The sequence below is a fragment of the Notolepis coatsorum genome (genome assembly GCF_963971535.1).
Source record: "Notolepis coatsorum genome assembly, chromosome: 19".
NCBI lineage: Eukaryota > Metazoa > Chordata > Actinopteri > Aulopiformes > Paralepididae > Notolepis > Notolepis coatsorum.
Window position 1 is genome coordinate 89,214,261 of NC_140183.1, and position 17,771 is coordinate 89,232,031.

General features: G+C 46.6%; 1 protein-coding gene across 2 annotated transcripts in view; it reads right to left on the minus strand.

The window, feature by feature from the left end:
- Window positions 1-17,771, minus strand: part of grik5 (glutamate receptor, ionotropic, kainate 5) — a gene marked incomplete at its 3' end in the record, with an annotated part of 295,760 nt that overhangs the window by 102,095 nt on the left and 175,894 nt on the right. For both annotated transcript variants that reach the window (XM_084336069.1, XM_084336068.1), the window contains exons 14-15: window positions 15,222-15,395; window positions 13,760-13,925 (exon numbers count right to left, since the gene is read on the minus strand). In XM_084336069.1, coding sequence (XP_084192195.1) covers window positions 13,760-13,925; window positions 15,222-15,395 — 340 coding nt within the window. The remainder of the gene's footprint in view (window positions 1-13,759; window positions 13,926-15,221; window positions 15,396-17,771) is intronic.

Here is a 17,771-nt window from a genome sequence, read left to right on the forward strand (position 1 = left end):
TGCTTCAGACATGTCCCAAATATCGGAGAAGTTGCCCTCCCTCCAGAATGGGGCTTTTCCATGGATTGCCAAGCTGGAGGAAATAATGGTAGGCCAACAGCTGGCTATCGGCGATGTCAAGCGACTACTCTCTCACAAAGTAGGAGTCGCTGGCATGGAAGAACTACTAACCAAGGCTGCCTTGGTGCGGTATGTAGTGTCTGGAGCCCACGACCAGGACCTCTTCGCCGCTCACCGAGGAGCACTGTGGCGGGTCCTGCGGGAGACCTATCACACCCTGATGCATCCAGATAAGATCCACATTGGTGCGTTGGGACCTGATACCCCCCCCAGAGAGTATGTGGCACAAGCCTACGCCACCTGGAGAGACATGACCGGCCAAGACCCTGCACAAAATCCAATGGGAGAGGCGATGCTAAGAGAGAAAATACAGAAGGGCCTCTCCAATGAGGTGAGACAAAAACTGAACGAAGTGGTGTGCCTGGGAAGCCTTCCGTTAAATGCATACCTGGAGAACGTGAGCCATCAAGTGGAGCTGCACAGGAAGAAGGAACAACAGGCCAAAGACAAAGAAACGGCAAGTCAGCGAAAGCTCATGTACCAACAGCCGGTCGAGGCAGTCAAGATGGTAGAGTACCTCCAAGCCCTGGTACAAGCCACACCACCCAGAGCCGAGACGGGGAATAGTGAACAACTGAACAACCAGGAAACAGCACAGCCCACCAAACAGGAAGCACCGGCACCCACTCAACAACAAAATCAGAGGGGATCAAACGGGCAGTCACGACGAGGAAATGGACAGCAAAGAAGCGGACCCCTGGAATGGCCAGCGTCAGCGGAGTGTTGGCATTGTGGAGAAATCTGACATTTCGGCCGGAACTGTGAAAAAGGATGGCGAAGCCAAGGACCCAGCAGCAGGGGTCGAGGAAATAACAGAGGAGGTGGCCGAAGAGGTTATGGCCGATCCCAGGAGCAGTGGTACGGACCCAACCAATACCAGAACCAAGACCAGATGCAAGACCAGAACCAGCAACAGAACAGGGGCCCAGTGAATCCGTCCAGAGGGCCGGAACAGGAGTTCTGACGAGGCCCAGAGAGTTCAATGGGGGGGTGCCAGCTGTCATTGTCACACTTAAGGGAGGAACCGATAGTGCACGTAGCGGTGAATAATAAATCTGTCAGGATGATGGCAGACACCGGGGCGGCGTACACTGTGGTCCAACCTAAAGATGCGACACACCTGCCCATGTCCAGTCGATATGTACGGACCATTGGATTTGAAGGGATAAAGAAGCTGATTCCAGTGACAGAGCATGTCACCCTGAAGTACAGAGGCAAAGAGGCAACGGTTTCCATCTTGGTCTCCGACACCGCACCCATTGGCTTACTGGGCAGAGACGGCCTTGGTATGTTGGGGATGAACATTCTATGCACGCCGGATGGTTGTGTGATCGACGTCCCAGAAGACCAATATTATGAAATGATGCAAAGAACAGACCCCCGACCCCCGGAAGTATACTGGTTGGGGAACCTAAGCCAGGAATTGCTCGGACCAGCGTTGGAATGGGAGACCTTCATCACCGCCAATATGCCAGCGGCAAAGAACCCAGAGACACCATACCATTGCACCCTACAGTACTATAAAGATGCGGATGAAAGACAAGCCGAGGAGTGGATGAGAAATCAACCAGAGGAGGTGCAGCTCAACGCCACCAGCATAGTGATGGGCCCCCAAGGAGCAGCAATACGGCTTGCACGGAGCAACTATCTGCAAAAGGAACACGAGATCACAGACAGCGTTCCCCACGTGACGCTAAAAGTGACCGACTCGTGCGACCAACAACACATCGGAAGGATGATGAAAGAGGCAGAAGGAATAAAGTTCGAACAGACGACGGAGAACCGACTCATATGGATAAGCCCGGACAAACGGTTCATCAAGATAATGATTCAAGGCACAGGGATGGGACGTCCCCAGACGGTGCAGCTGTCACAGGAGACAGTAGAAGAAACCCCCCAGAAATTGAGCCTCCAGGAGGAGATGATGGGGGCCATACCGGAAGTGCTGTGGTCAAAACATAGCACCGACATTGGACTGATCAAATCTGCTCAACCAGTGAGGGTGGAGCTTAGACCAGGAGCAACCCTGCCCTGGAAAAGTCAGTACCCACTGAAGGAAAAAGCGGTGGCCGGAATTGAGCCACAAATCAAAGGACTTCTAGAAGCCGGAGTACTACAAAAGACAAAGAGCCCCAAGAGCAACACGCCGTTGCTGCCAGTGGAGAAACCTGACACCTCGTACCGTCTGGTACACGACTTGAGGGCCGTCAATGAGGTTTTAATTGACTATCCCGCCGATGTCCCAGATCCCCACACACTACTGACATTCATCCCGCCGCAAGCTGAGTATTTTACGGTTATAGATTTGTGTAGCGCCTATTTTAGCGTACCTTTGAGCAAAGAGTGCCAGCATTTTTTTGGTTTTACCTATAAGAATGAGCATTATGAGTACACTAGGCTCCCACAGGGATTAAAGCATTCCCCACACATCTTTAACAAGATCTTGAGAGAGGATCTGGACGGGTTGGACCTGAGATTAAAATCCAGAGTCATTCAGTATATGGACGATATTATCTTGTGTGCCGACGATCAGACAACATGTCACAAGGAATCTATCGAACTATTGCAACTACTAGCAGAGAAGGGACACAAGGTGTCTTTGAAAAAATTGCAGTACTGTCAACCTAAAGTAGCATATCTAGGTCAAACGATTTCAAAAGGCCATCGAGCTATTACAGAGGAACATTTGGTAGCTATTAAGAAAGCTCCAAAGCCAGTGACTGTAAGACAGATGATGATGTTTTTGGGAATCGTCGGGTATAGTTCCACTTGGGTGGAGAATTATACAGAACTAGTAGGGCCTTTAAGAGCTATGATAAAAGTTTGCGGAAATGATAAGTTGAGTGCTAAAGTAACCTGGACTGAGGAGGGCCTGAGGGCATTTGAGACCATAAAGACCCGTATGTTAGCTGCCCCGGCCTTGACTTTGCCTGATTATACCAAGCAGTTCATACTGTATGTCTCTTCCTCTTCAGATCAGAGGTATGCATGCGCAGTACTGGCACAAAACACCGGAGTGGGGATCCATCCACAACCAATAGGATACTACTCCATCGCCTATTCAGAGGTGGAAATGGGAATGCCTCCGTGCTACCGAGATTGCGCCGGAGTCTTCCTGATGTACGAGAAAGCTGCAAGTATCATGATGGGGTATCCAGTCAATATTATGGTAGGACATGCGATCCAAAATTTGTTGGAATCTGGTAAATCTGCACTAACGATACCCCGTCTGAAAAACTATTACAGGATTTTGGAACAGGAAGATGTTACTTTGACTAGGTGTTCCATAGTGAACCCAGCGCAGACCCTTCCTAAGCCTGAGGATGGAGAACCTCACGACTGTGTGGAGGCCGCTGAGAGGTACTCCAGACTTAGAGCTGACTTGCAGGCTTTCCCGTTTAGCAGTCCTGATTTGGAACTATGGACAGACGGCTCATGTTACAGAGTTGGAGAGGACCTAAAAGCAGGTTACTCTGTAGTAAAATCACAAGGTGATGGGTTTGTCGTAGCAAAGGCCGAAGCCTTGACACAACCCTGTTCAGCTCAGCTGGCGGAACTAGTCGCTCTGACTGAAGCGTGCAAAATGGCAGAAGGCAAGAGCTGTAATATCTACACGGATAGTAGCTACGCACAGAATATCAGTTTTCTCTACGGAGCGGTGTGGAAAGGGCGAGGTTTTAAGAGAGCAGATGGTACCGCCATAAGACACTGTAGTCAGATAACCGATTTGTTGCAAGCAATAATGAAACCCAAACAAATCGCGATTATCAAATGTGCTGCCCATCAGTCTGATGAGTCTAAGGTGACCAGAGGTAACAACATGGCGGATGTTGCTGCCAAGCAAGTGACAGGTGCGGACAGAGCAGGTAAGGTATTGGTTATCACACATGAGGTGGAGTTGGAAGATAAGATTACTTACAAAGATGTTTTGACCTTTCAGGAAGAGGCGAGTCAGGTGGAGAGAAATCTCTGGTCAGCAAGGGGGGCTAGTAGGGATGGGACAGGTTTGTGGCGGAACCATGAAGGACTTGTGGTTGCACCAACTGGCCTGGTCGGACTGCTGATCCAAACTGCGCATGAGTTCTGTCATGCACACCGGAGAGAGGTGAGTAGAAAAATAGAAGAGTATGGGTTTTGGGCGCCAAACCTGCTACGGCAGATTGATTGTGTAATAAGTAGATGTGCAATTTGCTTGAAGAACAATGCACGCAGAGGGATCGTTGTGTCTCCGGGACACATCCCCACCCCAAATGGCCCAATGAGAGAACTTGTGATTGGCTATGTAGACATGATAAAACCGATTAACCAAAAAAGGTACATTCTTGTCGTGGTGTGTCGATTTTCAAAGTGGGTGGAGGCTTGCGCGACTAAACATAAGGATGCTGCCTCAGTGGCTAAGTTCTTATGCCGTGAGATAATAAGCCGTTACGGAATTCCCGATAGAATCGCGTCGGATAATGGAAAAGAATTTGTGGACAAAACTGTACGTTTAGTACTCCAACAGATGGGGATAAAACAGCGTTTCGGGTCCGTTTACCACCCTCAGAGCCAGGGGGCTGTGGAACGCATGAACGGGGTACTTAAGAACAAATTGGTTAAGATCTGTCAACACACCGGTCTAAGCTGGCTGAGCGAGTTACCGTTAGCATTGATGGCTTGTAGATCTAGCGAGATCCGGGGCCTGCGTTTAACTCCGCACGAAATGTTGTTTGGCCGATGTATGGTTGTGCCCGGATTGCGCGCAGCAGGAAAAGGTCCGAGTTTGGATATTCTAGACCACGAGATGCGTGAGTACGTGAAGTACATGTCAAAGCTCCACGGGGCAATCTATGATTATGTCTCTAGTAAACGAGAGACAGAGGAGGAGGAGGATAGGCGGAATGTTCCCCAGATAGTACCAGGGGACTACGTTTATGTTAAAGTGTTCAGACGCAAGTGGTATGGAGCGCGGCGGGAAGGACCGTACGAGGTCGTAAGAGCTACGGAAAGAGCGCTACAGGTAAAAGGATCTTCAATGTGGTTTCACCTTTCGCATTGCGTAAAAGCCCTGCAAGATGGGCAAGAATTGGAATCCGAACCCCTGTTCATTGATCAAGAACAGGAGGAAAGGCACGACGAAGGGGAGAATAAAGACGATTATGGGGAACCAGACAGAGGCGAACATGATGGTCCCTCTAGGGGAAATGAAGGATTTTTGCAGGAGCCAGACAGAGGAGATCATGAATTGGAATTGGAAAATGATGATTTTTCCTCTGTGGATTTTGGCGGAGTACCAACAGCGGAACCAAGGACGCTGGAGGAGAGAGCGATTAGCGCAACTGCAACGAAAGAGACACGGCCAAAAAGGGTTATCAATAGACCTCAGAGGTTTCAGTGAGGATAACTGGTAGAATTGCAGCTAAGAGGAAATAGACCTCAGAAGGTCTTTTGCGAAGGAGAAATTCAGTGTTTATATGTTTATGGTTTAAGTCTCCTTCGTGTTTTATTAGAACTGTTAGTCTTATATTGGTGTGAGGTAAATCTTTTCTTGCAGAGTCCATTACACAAATAGACACAGGTGGTAAGGACATGGATAAATATAGTCGTAAACGAAAAGAAGCTGAGAATGGTACGATCATCTCTTTGCATAGAGAGACGGACCTAGACTGGATGTCATAATAATAACTGATAAATGTGTATAACTATGCAAGAAGAAGAGGTAAGTGAAATTTTGGATTTTTTAAGTTTTTGGAAATTTAAAAAAAAAATTGTTTATATTTTATGATAATTATAACATTTTTGATTTTGGAAATTTACTGGTTACATAATGAGGGTAGACCCCTCAGAGAAGGGATTGTCGTAAATTAATTGAATAAAAAATGTACGGTACAGTAAGGTTAGGGTTTTAAGGAGACATATGGTCACAGCTTTAAAGAGGAATGACGCTCAAGTCAAAGCAAACAGCAAGGACTGCACTTTTGTTGAGGGGTAGATTACTGTTTCCTCACCCCCCACTCGGCGAGGTCAGTAACGCCATAAAAACCTACCCCTCCGACACCAGGAGGAGGGGTTGGTGTATTTTAGGGTAGAAACAGACCAAACCATGGTGCTATTCTCCTCTGGTGACAGTTTAAGTCTTCTGCCAGGAAGACAGATAAGATGGTTACAGGGTCGCATTCCTTAGAAAGACAGTTGGTGGTTTAGATGTGAGTAGGAGATAGAAGGCCAGGAGGAAATAACTTAGCAGCTGGACCAAAACAGTTAATGACTTACAAATGCAGAAAGTTAAGACTCTAAAATAAGCAAGTTATTAAGCAACCGATAACTATAGGAGACACATTAAGAAAAAGCAAGCACTATGACACTAAGAAATAGACGGATTGACCACTGAGATGTGGAATAATCTGACTCACGGGAAATAGCCACACATAGAATTAAAACATAACATTGTCAAAGAAATAAGATTCTAGTTTAATATAGGTAAAAAGCCATTACCAGAGAGAGACCAAATTAAATAAAACAACAGTCCTAAATACATTGCTTATGAAATAAAAAGGGAGATGGAGTTTTGCATACTACTGTACCCACAATAATCTAAATCTGAATTAAATAGGATTTAGATGATCTAGCATAATCTGGAATGTAATAGTAAAAAGCCTGTAGTAAAAAATAGCAGGCCTAATGTAAACTTATCCAAAAAGGTGATTGCTAATTTAGATCCCGTTGGTAAGAGTTGTGTGTGTATTATACTGTGCTAAAACCATTCTGCAATCTGTTAAACAAAAGTATTCACTCATATATTTTGATCAAACAATAACTGTGTAGTCCTTGAAAAACGGCCCGAAATAAGTTACTTCACCTCCTTATTTGGAGAGGAAGACAGTCTCTTAGAGTGGTAAGCCAATCACATTGGAGTCCTTGGCATGTGACAGCACATCTCAGAGACTCGATCAATGGGGGATGGGTTGTCGAGTCCCTATATTTACCACAGATCGGAGACATGGAAAAAAGAACGCACGGAGACCAGCAGACCACGTCGACGCACGGAGAGCATCATCTTGAGACGCTGAAAACCTATCCAATCGAGACGTGCTGCAGATGCTGATTAGACATAGAAAAGTTGACAAGAACTTTAAGCTGTTTGGATCTTCCAATAAATGACGGCCAGACTGTCTTTGTACCTTTAGCGCCTGGCTCCGACTCCAAATCATTTATAAGACAATTGAACAGAACGTGTGAGTACAACAGCAGAGATACTATAGAGATCCACTATACGATCCTAAGACTTTAGTAGATAGATTCATTGAAAATACACGTCACCAACCTGCACATCGGGAGCAATTAGGGGTTAAGGGTCTTGCTCAAGGACACTTCCCGAGAGGAGCTGGAATCGAACCGGGAACCTTCCGACTACCAGACGACTTATCTAACTCCTGAGCCACTGTCGCCCCCCAGGTCACAGAGCATGTTGAGCCTGGTAGTATTCAAAACAGGAACAGCATGGTTTGCTATTGGAACAGATTGATAGCCAGGCTGCTTTGAACAGGTTGGGGGGAGAAATGTAGTTCTTGGAAGTGGTTTTGGCATAGGCCAAGGGGGAAGTGGGCGGGGTGGATATTTCACCCTTGGCATAGGCAGTATATGGTGTACATTTGAGACCAGCATTCAGTCATTCATTCATCCTGTGGTTAAAAGGAGGGAGGGAGGATGAGCAGAATGAGAAGGAAGGGTAGTGGGGAGAGGAGGAGGAGGAGGAGGAGGGGGTTTGGATTTGTGTGTTGAAGTTCACATCAGGTGATGGGGGGGGAGACAGGAGTCAGCCCGTTGCAATACTGTCGTAACCCGTCGTAGCAAGGCTGATGCTGGAGCATTTCAGATTAAATCAGGGACGTCATCATGGTGGGCTGATACTGGAGTGTTCTGAACACCATCATGGTCTGCTGGGCTTGCTGTAGTAAGATCATTGTCTGGTGTTGTGGGGGGGGGGGGGTATTAGCATTGTGTCACAGTTGGAGATGAACAGTTTTTCCCCAAATCTGTTTAGATACAAATCCATTCTGCACTCCCAGAACAGATTGAAGTTGTCAATAAAGTTCACTTTGTGTAGGGGACAAGCAATTGAAAGCCATCTGTTCAGTCCCCTTACTCTGCTAAAACACTTAGTTCCTGGCCTGGTTGATGGGAGGGCACTGGTGAATGATTCAAAATCTGTGGAGCCTAGCTATTTTAGTAGTTCAGTGAAGTCCCTCTTTAGCGTCTGTTCCCTGGAGATATAATTTCCTCCAGCATGAATAACATTCGTGTTCACAGCTTTGTGGGCAGACAGAATTTATATTCTTTGCAGGGGGACATATCTGTGGCAAGGGAATATCCACGTTTGGTTACTTGACTAATGAATGTAAATAATAGATTGCAATGTTCCAAGGAGGTACCATAGGAAGTTAGGAGCTATAAATTAAAAAGTCTTAAACATTAAAAGAGCATTAAAGCAGCATTTGAGCAGCATTAATGTAAAAGAAAAAGCAGAAGCAGCAGTGAAAAGCAGATTGCAGTGTCAGAAGCAGGACGTAGAAATGAGCTAACATTGATCAACACAGATGCCGACACAGGTGCCTGAAACACAGGCACTCAGCCACTGAACACACACAGCCATAAAGACAGGGCAGCTCAGAGACAACCAGTCATCCAGGTGTTGTCATAGAGACACACGTTTGCACAACACACACACACACACACACACACACACACACACACACACACACACACACACACACACACACAAACACACACACACACACACACACAACCATGTATGTACCCATATACATAAGCATTACACAACACAACACTGTAAAGGCAAAACAGGTGCTTGTCAGTTCAACCATCCATTACATCCTCAAACACACATACACACACACACACACATGCACACTCACATGCACGCACGCACGCACACACACACACACACACACACACACACACACACACACACACACACACACACACACACACACACACACACACACACACACTGTTACGACCCTGGCTCATGGGTACGCAACCTATGTGTAACCAACACCAAAACCCCGTGCTCTAACTCAAAATGCTACTAAATCAAGGAACTATTAATGTAAATGTAAACTAAAGTACTAAGGTAAACCCAACGGACACGGACTGGAAGAATGTGACAGCTCTTCCTCTAAGCACCGACTCTGCATGTGTGTTACTAGGGCTGACTTTAAAGCTCCCAGCAGGTAACCAATCAGCACTAATTGGCTAATTGGCAGCCCTCACCTGCATGCCCTGTGACACAGGAGTAATCAGGTCCTGGTACATAACACCTCCCCCACCAAACTGGTTGCCCCAGAGGCAACCACCACACAACAACCCATAAACAAAAACAAAAAAAAACAACGGTGACCCATTAGTTGTCAGGGCCACTACTACAACAGCCATAGCGGGTCGGCCCCTGTCGAACACGACCACCAACCGTGTTGTATGCTCCCTTTCAACAGGCCCCTCCACCGATACGATCTGTCAAAAATAGACTGCAAACCAAAATCAACCTGAGAACTGCGCTCAACAGAACAGAACACAGCACAACAAAAACCATAGATCACTGATACCACCACCGCGCCCATATCCACCCCACCTGGCACTGGCAGTTCAGGATACTGCAAACCGTGAACATCCAGAGTAGGATGTACCGCCTCAGGTACAGCCCCAGCGTACCGGGAACATGGCAGTACGACAGTCACAAAAACGTCTGGAACACCATCTAAAATGGCGTCACCCAAAATAACATTGTCCTGATCAAAATCAAAATGGCTGCCACTCAACAGACCAGGTCGCGAAGGCGGCTCCTGCTCCACAGGACACAGGTAACTAGGTTGACCATCACACCTAGTGCATGGCAGAGAATCAGTGTGGACATGTGGATCAATGTCAGAATCATCAACTGACATACTGGGACCATCCCTGCCCACAAGTGAAACATTAGGGACAATAGAGCTACTGTGGGAAGGCTGGCAGCCTAAGTCAGGCTTAGTAGCCTCTCCAACTAGAACGGTGTCACATGAAACAACAGCACCTCTCATAGCATCCTTCCCACACTCATCCTCCAATTCGTTCGTGGCCTCAGCCACCGTACAGGCTGGGAAGACCTTGAGACACTGCGCTGCCATATCATCTCCTGTCACATGCTTCTCCGGCACGCATGTCAACTCTGGTTTCACCACCGGGCCTAACACAAAGCCACAATCAAGAGAATCATTATGCAGAGGTACATCCACAGTGTGCTTTCCAAAATTCTCAACAGGTACACATTTTAATTCAACAAAGAATGTGTCACTAAGTGTAATGTCCCAAGTCGAAGTATCAACAACATCACTTTTGTCCTTTGACATTTCCCGTGCCACAGCACACACAGGGAACACTCCTGGATGTTTCTGTGCCAGCTCATTAGGGACCTCAGAAACCACAGGAATGGGAGTTACAACCGGAGTAGCCAACACTTTGTCCCCAGCCAAATCATTCCCTAGAATGAAGGAGACCCCCTTTATGGGAATGTGAGAACATACCCCCACAACAACATTGCCTGATACTAAGGGAGAATTGAGCGTGACCTCATGCAAAGGTGCATCGACAAATCCCCCCCCAAAGCCCCGAACAACGACACCGGAATGCAAAGAAGAGTTTTCTGAAAACGGCAAAACCCCCTCCAGAATGAGGGACTGAAAAGCACCGGTATCTCTCCAAATTGTTATAGCCTGTTTGGACTCTAGTGCATTAGTCAGGGAAACAAATCCATCCATCATAAATCTTGAGGAACCCTCGAGCTCTTTGTCCACCCTTTTGATACTTCCCCCATCACCACCTAACGTTGGCATAGGCGTTCTGCATATGGTTTCTACCAGAGCCACGGTTCTGAAATTTTTCTGCTCAAGCACCGGGCACCCAGCAACGATATGACCAGGTTCTTTACAGTAGAAACAGATAATCCCTTCTGGGAATGCACCAGCAGAACCACCCCGCCTAGGAGGTGAAGTTAACTGACCAGCAGACACAGGTTTTGGGAAACGGCCCCCCTGAACAGGACGCCTATCCCCGGACTCAACACGGTAGTCCTCCAAAAACACGGACTTGTGTGTCAACACAAACTCATCAGCGAAGACAGCGGCGTCGCCTATCTTCGATACCTTACGCTCATTTAGATGTGTGGAAATGATATCAGGAACACATCTTTTAAACTCCTCTAGGAGAATCAACTGCCTAAGCTGCTCTCTTGACTCTGCCTTCTGAGAAGTGCACCACCTGTCAAACAGGTTCTCCTTCTCCCTTCCAAATTCAACATAAGACTGCCCCTCCGACCTGCGATAACCTCTAAAACGCTGACGATAGGCCTCGGGGACCAACTCATAAGCCCTCAATATGGAAGCTTTAACAAGCTCATAATCAGCGCTTTGTTCAAGGGACAGAGCAGTATAGGCTTCCTGTGCCCTACCAACTAAAACACATTGCAGCAGCAGTGTCCAGGCGGTATCAGGCCACTTCAATGTGGTTGCCACCCGTTCAAAAAGGGGAAAATATCTTTCCACGTCTTTCTCAAAAAATGGTGGCACCATCCTAATATTCCTGCCTACATCAAAACCGGAACGTGACTCTGGATGCAGAGCACCCGCCTGCAAGGCAGCATGCTTATATTCAAGCTCCTTCTGTGCACGCTCCTGCTCCAACAACATTTGTTTCTCCTTAAACTCACGCTCCTCTTTCCTCTCTTTAAGCTCACGCTCCTCTCTCCTCTCCTCACGCTCTCGCTCTAGCTGCCTTTCCTTAAACTCCAACTCCCTTATCCTCCACTCACCCTCTACACCAGGTAATAGCGGAGACGCGCCAGACGAAGGAGGCTCCTCCACCCTCTCCTCAAGCACCTGCTCCCTAACGAGTAACACCCTTAACGCACTCAAGGCAGACGGCTTCAAACGTTTCTCCCCTGCAGAAAGCTCCACCCTGTAGTGTACATCAAGTTCTAGCAGTTGTTCTTTGGAAAACTTCTCTAACAAGTCATGAGACGGGCGATCAACAAAGTCCCTGATGGAAGCCATTGTCACTGAACCAGCCACCCCAAGCTACACACCCTACCTCACAGTCACAAAGAACCACTAACGAACCACAAAGACCCCCCAACGAACCACTGAAGAACCACGAAGAACCACTGAAGAACCATGAAGAACCACTGAAGAACCACTGAAGAATGCTAAATGCCAATAATAACAACCAGAAGGGAACGCGGTGGAAATGTGAGCTCTACGGAGCGCACCTTTCTAGGTTGCAAAAGAAAGAAAAAAAATGGAAAATAAAAATAAAACACACCCACCCTAAATAGACGTGTCATACACGCAGGGTGTTAGGTGCTACCAGGTATGCTCACCAAACACTCAAACAAACTAAATAAATCCAACAAACAATCCCAAACAGGTGCGCCTTCTAACCTGATGTGACTACATATGCTTCTACGTCTAAACTGCAGTCAAAACCGGCCCACCACATGTCTACCCTAAGAAACACTAAATCAAGCCCTACCACACTACCTGTGTTTTCTGGCCGCCCTAATCTACCTACCCTTAAACTAATGCCCTGTAGACCTAACCATCTTCAACCACACCTGCTACCAGTCAACGATCATACTTGACCATCCACCCGTCCAGTACATGATACGGTACCAGACAAGCAGATGGTGCTAATCCCTTCTCTGACTGCCCCAGGAGTACGTGGTGCACAGGACGCTAACCAACAACCAGAAAATAATGTCCCTATCTACATGTGGTGCCCACTAAACTATATATTTTAACAGCATAAGTAGTCACATCAAATTACAAACAAATACGGCATACTCACCTGTTTTATGAAATGGCTCAAGCCCCCACGCTACACCATATGTAACGAACACCACCCAAACCATAATACCATGACACCCTGTGTAACACAAAAAAAAAACACCAAACAAAGTTCTAGGGGTAAAATATCCCGGACGAGCCCCCAACTGTTACGACCCTGGCTCATGGGTACGCAACCTATGTGTAACCAACACCAAAACCCGTGCTCTAACTCAAAATGCTACTAAATCAAGGAACTATTAATGTAAATGTAAACTAAAGTACTAAGGTAAACCCAACGGACACGGACTGGAAGAATGTGACAGCTCTTCCTCTAAGCACCGACTCTGCATGTGTGTTACTAGGGCTGACTTTAAAGCTCCCAGCAGGTAACCAATCAGCACTAATTGGCTAATTGGCAGCCCTCACCTGCATGCCCCGTGACACAGGAGTAATCAGGTCCTGGTACATAACACACACACACACACACACACACACACACACACACACACACACACACACACACACACACACACACACCCCAACTCACCCATTCCCGCCGTACCCATTACTCATCTCAAACATGACAAACACAAACACAATGGGGGCAGCAGCGGTGGCCTAAAGGTTAGAGAAGCGACCTCGTCACCGCCATGTCGCCCGTTCAAACCCCCCGACCGGCAGGGAAGGGGATGGGAGTGTTGCCTCCAAAACGAAAACACTTCATGTCCTAATGAATGATGTGAAAGGAAAACAGCCATTGCACTGGTCTTAGCCGGTCGTACCATAAAGAAAGTCATGGTGCTCCCTCCGTGGATGGTGCCGTACTCTATGTTGGTCTGGTCCGCCAGGTCGTCTGGGGACTCAATGGGCACCTCCATCCTCTGCACAGTCAGGAAGGCCGCCAGGTTGGCTGTGTAGGAAGAGATGATGATGAGGGTGAATGCCCACCTGGAGGAGGGAGACAGGGGAGACGGTTAGTGGTGGCAAGGGCCGGGTGGCAGCAGGTGGACAGAGTTGGAGAAGAAGACACCGATTGTACCCCATGTTCCCCCCCATGTTCACGTATTTCTCCCATAACATGCTTTGCTCGGCTTAGTAAATTTTTCCACATTTCATGGGGGTGTTCCATTACCGTATATGGTTAATTACGGGCGGTGCTATATGCAAATACTTAAAATCGTGCACGAGCGTGGAGCGTAGAACTTAATTGTATTTCTCAACACGGAATGTGCGTACGACCCGTGTACGCACGTGTGATAAATCCCGATTTTTCTGTGTGTACACACATTCTAAATTCTGAGCTTAAGAATGGAAATAGAACACTTTCTAAGAATTGTTGATAAATGAGGGCCCAGGGGAGTGCATGGGTTCCAGAGGTTCCCAAGCTAAATAAGGGATTGGTTAATATCTCCATTGTTTTGCACTGTGATATAATGTATAGGGCTGTCCCCGACTAAGGATTTGGATAGTCGACTATGATTGGCCGAAATGAGCCGATAGTCGACTATTAGTCGACTATGAAATTTTTTTAAATTATATAAAAAAAAAAAAAGAATAATAATTTAATAATATATATATATTTTTGTTTTATCATTCCATTTGGGCTGTGGCGGTGCTTAATGTCTGAAGGAGGCGACGGAAGGCTTCTTGTCCTCTGCAAAAGCATGCAATTGGTCCACTGATGGATACATCTTGATATTTGTCTAGTCTATTGTGTTCATTAGATTCATCTTTCATTGCCTCTGTGCCTGTTTTCTTAGGCAGTTAGCCTCTGGTATGCGTGCCATTAGCGTTAGCCATGCTTCTAGGCCTCTTTTCTTTTGGAAAAAAGAAAGTTTGTATTCGACTAAGAGGTTGTCAGTCGACTACGGCTTCTTTCAATCGATTAGTCGACTATTCAACTAATAGGGGTCAGCCCTATAATGTACTGTATAAGAGAATAACAATGACCAACATATACATTATAGAACGTTTTGGAATTCTGGGTCAAATTATGTCTAACAACAAAAGTCTCCTGTCCCCAAACGGGGGTTCTTCTTATAGAATGGGGATCCATGACATGAAGAAGTGTAGGATGTTAGGATCCCTTGCTTTATACTGCAGCATGCCTGCATACAGTTGTAAACATTGTACACCGAATGTCAAGGACAGTATACACAAACACACACACACACACACACACACACACACACACACACACACACACACACACACATATAAGCCCTTATAAGTCCCCTGACCTACCAGACCCCACTGACACATCGGGTGGAAAGGGCCCTGGGCATGATCTCTGACCCCTGCTGCATGAAGCCTCCTACTGGGAACCACAGACTGTTCCCCAGGGTGTACTGGTTCTCCAGCATGTCTCGACGCTCTCTCAGACATGGGTGGGGGTTGTACCACTCATAGGGACTCAGCCTGGTCGGAGAAGAGGGTACAGTGGAATAACCTTTAGCAATTGACCTGCAGTAAAGCTATGTATGTCTACTAGGGGGGGGGGGGGGAGTTAATGTATACTATTACTGTTATGTAATACTGTTGTAAATCTTTTTGTCTGTTTCTGATTGTTCAATGTCCTCCGGTTAAAGGGGGGTGGTGGTGGGGTTCAACTTCAGACAGTTCATACAACTTAATTTAGTTATAGAGAGAGAGAGAGAGAGAGAGAGAGAGAGAGAGAGAGAGAGAGAGAGAGAGAGAGAGAGAGAGAGAGAGAGAGAGAGAGAGAGAGAGAGAGAGAGAGAGAGAGAGAGAGAGAGAGAGAGAGAGAGAGAGAGAGAGAGAGAGAGAGAGAGAGAAACAGATGAAAAGTCCAGCATGAGGAGATAGACAAATATTTCGTAAATTATATGTCAATACTAAATACATTTTATGCTTTGAACAATTGCAAATGCCAATGGATATTAGATTAGAAAATGTGCCGGAATTAACGTGCATTCCTTTAATATAATGTTAATTGTTCATTTGATTACATCTGTTCCCATCTTGTATTGTACAATAAATGTTACAATAAATGCAAACATTTTATTTTCCGGTACAAACCACGACCACTTCTGATTTTCTATCCAAACACAGATACAGATAATTTTGTTGGTTGAACAGATACAGATACAGATACGGATACAGATACAGATAATGACGTCTCTGCACATCCCTAATGTCAACAAATGGTGGCCCAAATGTCTTTATTTACGTAAACGTTTTGGTGGTCCACGTGTGGTATGTATAATCGCTTTAGGCTTTCACTTTAAGTTGCTCCGGCTAAAGGTTGAATCTGTAATGCCATGAAACAGTGACCTCCATTCCTTCTTGGGATTGCGTTATATTTGTATGTGTGGTTGGAGTTGAGTGGGGATGTGTGTTTCATTTGTATTTTTCCTCTTCTGGCTTTTGAATGAATGAATGAATGAATGAATGAATGAATGAATGAATGAATGAATGAATGAATGAATGAATGCATGAATGAATGAATGAATGAATGAATGAATGAAAACTTTATTTAACAGATTGCAGAATGGGTACAACTTGGCTTTTACTTGGCTGAAATCAATATAAATATTGTAGCGAATTCAGAGGGCAGCCGGGAATCGAACCCAGACCACAAGGCAGCACTAACCAGTCAACTAAAGGGTCCTACCAATTAGCCTTAGGGAAGGGGGCGTGTGCGTATGTGTGTGCGTTAGGGGTGGGGAAACAATCGATACGTAGTAGTATCGCGATACTTTGCATGGCGATACTGTATCTGTTACAAAGGGTCAGATTAAACCGAATATATATATTTATTGCCTGAGATCCCATGTATAATATTTGTATATCGTTTGATATTCCCTGTATATTCCTTGTACAATATGCACTGAATATCCCTTTAGTCTCCAGGACAGACCATAATATTCATTCCCCTATTGGAAGCGATCCCCTGGCGCCAGGTACCGAGTAAAGCCTTACCCCCTCGAGCGGACTTGAAAGCTACCGCCTCGGACTCGCCCAAACATGCCCGCTTTCGCCCACGGCTACGAGACCGAGAGGCGACAGAAATGAGATAGGCACTATTTGTCCGCCGTGGATATAAATATGGCGCAAGAATACAGAACCCCCCTTGCAGTTCCTCTTCAGTTCGCCTTCAGTTCAGTCTGGTGCAGTTACCGAGTAAAGCCTTACCCACTACGCAACGTGCGGTACAGCAGGGCTCGTATCGCCCCAACATAGTCTCGTGTTATCCTAAATACGTCTGTTTGTCGTATCGTTCTCTATATATTAGTAAACCTTCATTACGAGTCAAAGACCACGTGAAGTGGGTAATTGTGTGTCTATAATAGAGCACTTATTGCCGCGTGCTAATAGTACAGTAACGTCAAGTTCAGCCGTGCACTACCGCACCGGAGAGGATATCTACACCGGAGCAGCAGCACCACGGAGGACTTACACCCCGCCAGCGGTGCCACTCCCCGGGCAAGGATTATTCTTCTTCATTGCTTTGACCAAGCTGCTGGAGCAGAGAACCGCCTACCCCACTGCCACTGTGGGATCTACACCTGCCCGTGGGACCATCGCCCAAGCCCGTCGCTGCCGGAGCAGGGACTTGACAGCTCTCATCTGCGCGGAGCGCACCCTGGGATCACCACTGCTTTCCCCGCTGCCACAGGGGTGACATCGCCCCCTTGAACCCTGGACTTGCATAGAGCTTTGGCCCCCTCTGCTGGCTTACAACCGGTAGTACACCCTTTCCCAGAATAACCAGATCTAATTACCTTAATATTCACTATTGATTTGACTGCACATTCTTTGCCTTATAAGCGC